The sequence below is a fragment of the Aplidium turbinatum genome, chromosome 14 (assembly GCF_918807975.1).
Source record: "Aplidium turbinatum chromosome 14, kaAplTurb1.1, whole genome shotgun sequence".
Lineage (NCBI taxonomy): Eukaryota > Metazoa > Chordata > Ascidiacea > Aplousobranchia > Polyclinidae > Aplidium > Aplidium turbinatum.
The window spans coordinates 3,749,796-3,757,365 of record NC_137485.1 but is presented as its reverse complement, the minus strand read 5'-3'; the positions used below and the strand labels follow the sequence as shown (position 1 = coordinate 3,757,365).

The following is a 7,570-nucleotide window of genomic DNA, read 5'->3' as shown; positions in this document are numbered from 1 at the left end:
AAAGGGCGCCGGTTCGACACCGCTCAAGAGCATGCGGCTGTGTCTGTGGCAGGACACTCAAAGGCATGCCTGAAGGTGGACACGAAGATTGGCTTCCTTGCCTTCCCGTCCACTTAATCTAAATCTTCAACCACCAGGTGTAAGCCTGGATACGACAAAAGCTGAAAGAACGACTTTACTAAAGCTATGCTGTTACTTGATCTTTCAATTTCTTATCTGGCATCACTGCAAAACACCCCGGGGATTCACCCAGAGGTAGTAGAACCCTATGAAGTGAAATTTATGACCGTTTTCATTTAGGTAAAACGGAAGTGATAGGCACTGGACAGATCTAAATGAAGCAGATGGCTGAGAAAGTAATTTTAAGTGCAATATAATCTGTTTCATCTTAACAGTTGCTACTGAAAATAGTTGTAGGCTAATATAAACAGACTGCAATATAGTTCACAAATGCTATTTTGTATTTAGACTGAATAAGATATTTCTTAGTTTCAGTTTTAGAAGAAAAAAAATTACAAGAGGCTATTTCACCAGATCTGATTTTTAAACAGATTATGATAGGCTATTCTAAAATGCGGCAATGAATATTATGCAGTTGTGTTACTGTAAAGAAAATTTACTTTCAAATGACTTGAACAGTATTCTTGATCAGTTTTATCGTTTGTTTTTAAGTATTTACACTTCCAGTTTACTTGTGTTTTCACAGACTTCAAAGAAGCCGCCATACATGCAGCAAAAGCTTTATCAATACACTGTGCCAAGATTGTTTACTTATTTAACATTTAGCCTGATTTTGAATAAAAAATTATGAGACTTGAGATTGTATTATACATCATCGTATTGGCGATTGTCTTCTGCTTTGAGACAGTTGGATCATCGCAAAGGTGGGATTTTCAATGCTTTGTTTTAATTATTTGATTGATTTGGACAACAAACATCACTAAATGGAAGGAACTCAATGATGATGATAATGTTTTACTTAACTTTGCACAAGTGCAACTTATGCAACCAACTTAAATTGCAATTCTAATAATACTGTATGAGTAAAAACATAAACCATTGAACTGTCGATTAGTAAAAACTCTTTGTCAACACAATAAGCAAGTTAGTTCTTGTTATATTGATTCAATGTAAAGGGAACTGATTTTCTGACTAGGCAAGTCAAGATGATATTCAATTGAAGACAATATCGCTTTTTTATGTGATAAGCATTTTGTGTTATTGGCAATATCACAAAGAAATGTTTTAGTTGGCAATCGTTTATTTATGATGTACGCTAAATATCAGTCATAATAATGTGATTGGGAGATCATAGTGATATCAAATTGTGACTAGAAGAGTCTGTGACTTAACATTTAGGCTATTGTATCCCAGGCAGTCAACGTCTGCAAACGAGGAATCAATGTAAAAATGACTGATTTGGCTGTCTGGGATTTTACTTAACTTGGTCGCTAACTGTCGAAACACTTAGTTAATAACAGATAACTTTCTCATCTTGTTTGCAGCAACGACTATGGAATAGATTATGATTTCTTTGCAAGTAAAGGATTTGAAAAGATCGTTCGATCGATTGTCCAGGTTAGTGACGTCATAATGACGTTTAATGGGTGTCTTGATGTATAATTGTATATACTGTATTTCAAAATGTTTCAAAAAATGAGTTTGCTTTCATAAAAGTACTAAATCATTCGCATTTGATCATAATCGGGCAGAATTGTTTAGCTGAAAAGTTTATTTGTCGGCTGATAAGCGCCTAATTGTGAAAAAGTTTTCTCCATAAAAACTGATTGTTTTTTTAGGAAACGGAAAATGCTGACGTCAACTGCAAGGTGGAGCACGGACTGGGATCCTATTACAGCTACATTGGTAGCTGCGATAATTGCAGCAAATACTGTTCTGGTCCAAAAGCTGATGAAAAAGACGTATGTTTAAGAGATTGTTTGATATTCATGATGGACCTCAAGATGGAGCAACAAAACGAGAAACATGAAAGAGATGTGAAGGTAAAAATATTTGCAAAAATTCAAACTATTCATCACAAACCTGAAAAAGTTACTGCAATAACTAAATAAAATCAGCCAGGTTTGGAAACTTAATTAATTTATTGTTAAAGTTTTCGCCACCGTAAAAACGTCATTATCAGTATCTCATTGAAATAGAATCGTTAGTGTGTTAATAATCCAATTAAAATCGTAAAGTCACTGTTTGCAGTTATTGACGTATGTTCAATATCTCCAGTCAAACATAATGTAAACTCCGGGATATCTTTGCCACGTGCAAAGTTAAATGTGTTGAGAAGTTGCTGGTTTTTTTCAAATTAATGACTAATGTTTAAGTTGATGTCATGTATCTTTTTCTTGCATCATTGGCCACTGAGGATAACTCTTTGTTCTTATGTACAATTTGCTAGCAATATTGCTCTACAAGCTCAAAAAAATTAGCAGAAGCAATTATTGTATTTAACCTGTGGACATTTTAAAGTTTGTTTTATTTTTTTATGTTTTTAATATATAACTTGCTTCGTGTGCATTTTAACAATTTTTGTTAAAGATTTTAATAATTAAGTTTTCTTGTCTTGACGCTTGGTATTTAAGCTTGCGATTATTTGACATGCAGAACTTAACCTCACAACTGGAAGCTCAAGATATCAAAATTGAGCAACAGAACGAGCGACATGAAAGAGACATGAAGGTGAAAAACTTTTTTTTTCAATATTTTTCAAGATTAGCTTCAGTTTAAGAGTGACAAGTATGAGTCTAGTCTGGCTATATTTGCATAATGGTGATGTCACAAGAAATGGTCGTTTATTATCTATTTTTAGCAACTGTACAACGTTGCGCCAACGTGTTAATGACGAATTTGAAACTCTTCTGTTTTATATAGGATTAAAATTTCAAACTTTCATCAAAATAAAAAAAGGTTTGTGTAACAAGAAAATAAAACCAGCCAAGAACTAGTCACAGAAACTTGTGCATTTATTGATAACGCTTTCAGCCACCGCTTTTGCTTTCTGTATCTTATTCAAGTAGAATCGTTCGTGTTTTGAAAATCCTACTAGAACTTTAAAGTCCCTGCAGTTATTTACGCATGTCCAATACCTCTAGTCAAAAATGATGTACACTCAGTGATATATTTGTGATATTTTTGTTTTAATGAAACCTTTTGCTTTGTGTTTTTTTTTTGATGAGTTTTGCTTAAAAATTTTAATAATTGAGTTTTCTCGTCTTGACGCTTGGTATTTAACCTTGCAATTATTTGACAACAAACAGCAACTTACGTCACAATTGGAGGCTCAAGATTTCAAGACCAACATCATCATCATCATCGGTGCAGTTATTCTTCTTGCTTTCGTTGTGGTTGAGTTTTGCTATCACAAGTTCTACGTGCTGCCAAGGTAAGATGACGTAACGACTTGTTTACGTTCTTGAAGCTAAAACAAATATATTTTTAACTTTCACTAAACCCAACGGGAATTCTGTTAGGTTCTTTTGTTTACATTTGCAAAGGAAATGATCAAATCGTCATCTCTGTAAAGAAACAATATCTTTGAACTAAAGAAACCAATTGATTGTTGTGGACATGTCCAAGGGCGACAGGGTGATGAAGCGACATAGTGTAGTTTGTTCATAGTTTGGAAAGAAACTTATGCAATACCGTCACACAAGCAAAATCTGTCATTTTTACATTGATTCAACGTCAGTAGACATTGAATCAATGTAAAAATGACGAGTTTTGCTGCCTGGGCGTAGACAGATGATCAACGATTTGATGGGATCAAATTGCATAACTCACAAAACAACAACAAAATAACAATAGGCTATATTAAAACGAACGTTTTCGGCATGACTCATAGTTTGTTTTTGTCATTGTCAAAACCATGAATCCAGTGCCGGAAAACTGACTCGCTTATGTGTAGAAATGTTTTTAAACATCTGCTGACAGCTTGATACGTTTCTTCGCTGTTTTTTTTGAAACCACTTTAGTATATATTTATTATTATATAACGTCATAACTGGAATGTTTAAAGTACACAAGCCAAAGCTAGCCTGCAAGGTGAAATCTGTGTTAATTTGTAAAATCCCCGAAATTATTTACCCTGGTAAATATCAGCCCGAAAAATATCCGACCTGCCCAAAAAAAAACAGTAATAAATTCTTCGGATGGATTCCGTGGATAAGATGCATTTTTTTCAGGAGTGTGTTGATCAAGATAGATTTTCCAGAGAGGAATTTTCCAGGGATGCACTCATCTGCATTTGACATTTTTTTCTTCCAGATAATTCAAAACTCTGCAGAGACTGCTTCTGTGAAATAAACTGCTCGTACTGCGGCTTTGATTGATTAAATAATTGACAAAGACGTGGACAGATAAAAAATTATTGAGAGGGATTGTTAAAAATATATGTCATGTTTATTGTGTTTCAAAGCAAACAAAATCTTCTTGTTGTGCTCATCATATTATTGCTCATTAAATTCGTACTCATTCGGTCTTGCAATGTTTATCCAAACTTATAACCTCTTTATTTAATTTTGTTTTTATTTGAGCTTGTGAGGCCGAAGACCAGTCCATCTCCCATTACAGGTTGGCAATGTCCCCCGGACTACGATGAAAGATTATTAGAGAGCACTCATTTTAAAGATATTATTGAAATATGTCATTTCATCAATGTTGTTTGTTGCAGATTAAAACCCCGCCGCTCCGGTCACGGCCACCCAGTCAGTGACCTCATGTTCCCAACCCAACCATCTGAAGCAGGCGCAGAAGATAATAGATCCGATGACGGTTACGACACAACGCCTGCTTCTTATGCTACTATTCCGAGGACCAGCAGAAGGGAAGTTCTTCCTCAATTGCCCTGCAGTCCATTTCAAAGCTGCTGTCCCTGAATCAAAGATTACACGCGAATCCTGCACCTTGTTGTGTGAAACAAAAGAATTGAAATTGAAGCAACAATACGCAAACACCAACAGGACGAAACAGTGATTGGACATTGATACGGTGCAGCTTCCATGAGGGATTTTCAAAAATTAAACTATTGCTTTATTTCTCGCTGTAAATACTTTGTGCTCGTGTATGTACTTTATCAGCTGCGTTGCAGAGTGGTAAGAGCCCTGGTTCGGCGTTCGAATGGGCGCCGGTTCGACTCCACTCAAGAGATTGTGGTTGTGTCTGTCGAGATGCTCAAAGGCACGCCGTCGATTACGGAATGGTGCCCCTTTGACTATAGCCCTTGATTTCTCATGATTTTGAACAGTACGCTGCTCTAGAGAGAAATGACTGCGGACCTTCTTGGGGCTATGGCTTACTGATCTGTGTACTGGTGCAAACCTTATTTCAAAATAGTACAAGCGCACAAAGAAAAATAAGCCAAATCTAACTCACAAGGAAGTTAAATGTTGAACCGGTTTCTTTCTTCTTTTTTGTGTATAACAAAGAACTTATTCGCACTAAGCAAGGACATTAATGTGATTACGTCATAAACACCGATACACCAACTGAAAATGGACAGTCACTATTATATGCTCCTCTTAGCGCAGATATGTGATGTCCATAATAAACGAAGGCGTTAATAATTTTTCTAAAGTCACCATTGGCCTGGGTAAATATTTGGGGTAGTTAATGGACATTCTGTGCGTATACTGGATACACGATCACAACAAATTCATGATGATATAAGAAACAAAAATATGCAGTTGGTTTTATACAAACCTCTTTGTCGTTATTGTTTGCTTAGAACCAAACATGGCTGTTCAACGTGTGAGTTTGCCTCGTATTTTCCCGCTTGCTGAATATTTGTTAAACTTTATCTGTTTTCGTGTCGTTCATGTAACGATGATTCTTTACCTGGTTCGTACAATTATTTTTCGGCCAAGATATCAAGCGTTTCAACATTGATTCAACGTCTTCCAGACGTTACATCAATGTAAAAAGATGACCAAGTTGGCTGCCTGGATTGATACTCATGAATTTGTTAAGAGGTGCCCATAAAAATCCATGGCATCATATCTAAGAGCATTGAGGTTAGCTACAAATTTTATCGCATTTGGATTACTGAAAGTTTTTTTTGACATGGCTCTGGATGTGAAGAGTTTTATTTCATGCTTGATATGTTTTAAATACAAACTAAATATAGTTTACACAAAAATAAAACAAAAAAAAACTAACGTAAATATTTCTTCGATTTACTCTGAAGTAACTAAAGCAATCTTTGTAAATATTTGTCAATGCATCCGGTTAAAATGTTTTTGACAAGAAGTGCGATTGTAGCTAATATTTGACGTTTTCAATAGGTTACCATTATCCTGTGTCTGGAACATAGCCATGTAACAAACGGCCCATGAGTATGTGAACGACCCGTAGCGCCAATTTATGTCGCCCTTATTTATGACTTAAAAAGACAACAAATCAATTGATTCAAATACAATTGAAAATTCAAATGTAATCAAATGTTCCACCGAATTTGATACGAAAATTCACGAGGCTTTGCTCATAAAATCCTGCAATCCTCGCCTCAATACGCAATTGTTTGCTGCAGGTGCTTCCTACAGCATCTCCTAAACGTTTTTTCGTAATTTATTGTGTGATGCGCTGTTTTGTCTCGCGTAATTAACCGCCATGTGATGTGCCTTTCTCTTCTGCTTTGCAGTTTCATTCTTGTGCATTTCGTTTTTCAATTCATTGTGTAGATCAGTTATTGTCAATCTAGATGTTATTGTAAAATCAGTTATTTTCGTTACTTGAGAAGGGCTAACTTGAGTATGGCCGAAAACGTTCGTAGTTTATAGTTTTATGTTCACTCTAATCGTATGATGTTAAATGCCGTGTTGTTGCTTGGTTTTATCTGTCTATATTATATAAACATGTCAAAGCAATACTCTTGGAATATTTTCAAATTACAAAATCATCTTTCAAATTTTCATTCATCCATTTAACGTTCTTGCTGAGAAATTTTCAAAGACTTACAAAAAAGGCAACTTTCTCGCCTTTGACACAATCTAGCAAATCTAGAAAAGTTTGAAAAATTAAAAAAAAAATATGTTTTCTTTGTCCTACTAACACACAAAGCCGAATGTAAAAATAGTGCAAAATTTTTAGCCAGATTGTGATAAACAACTTCACTGGATTCATTACATTGTTGTGACAGGACAAACTGTGAAATCCTTGTTTATGGGCACTTTTTTACTTTCCCACCAAACCCTGCAGTAAAATATGCTTTTCTTCATCTAGGTCTCCAACAGCTTGTTCTCAGTGGATGAAATGAGTTGCAATCTGAGAACAGTTCCCCGGATTAACGTTTATAAACATTTTTTTAACATTAACCAAGTTTTATTTCAAGAAATTTAACTTGCAGCATGATTACTTAGAATACCAACAGGCTACAGGATTTTATCAGGACAACGATATTTGCAAAGATTTGTGGCAAAATAGTTCTTGAAGGTGTTGCCCAAGCAACTAAAATCGGACCGTTATTGCATTGATTCAACGTCTTCAGATGTTAAATCAGTGCAAAAATTTTTTTGTATTGGCTTGCTCTTGCTGTTTGTTCACGCTCAACGGTTGGTGGCTCGAA

The 7,570-nt window shown here is 35.3% G+C and overlaps 1 protein-coding gene across 1 annotated transcript; it reads left to right on the top strand.

The window, feature by feature from the left end:
• The first annotated feature begins 595 nt into the window (after positions 1-595).
• LOC145783074 (uncharacterized) lies at positions 596-7,120 on the top strand. The gene is made up of 6 exons (XM_082594847.1): positions 596-884; positions 1,506-1,578; positions 1,800-2,003; positions 2,617-2,691; positions 3,270-3,394; positions 4,682-7,120. The coding sequence occupies exons 1-6, from the start codon at positions 808-810 to the stop codon at positions 4,884-4,886; spliced, it is 759 nt and encodes a 252-aa protein (XP_082450973.1). The 5' UTR covers positions 596-807; the 3' UTR covers positions 4,887-7,120.
• The last annotated feature ends 450 nt before the right edge of the window (positions 7,121-7,570 follow it).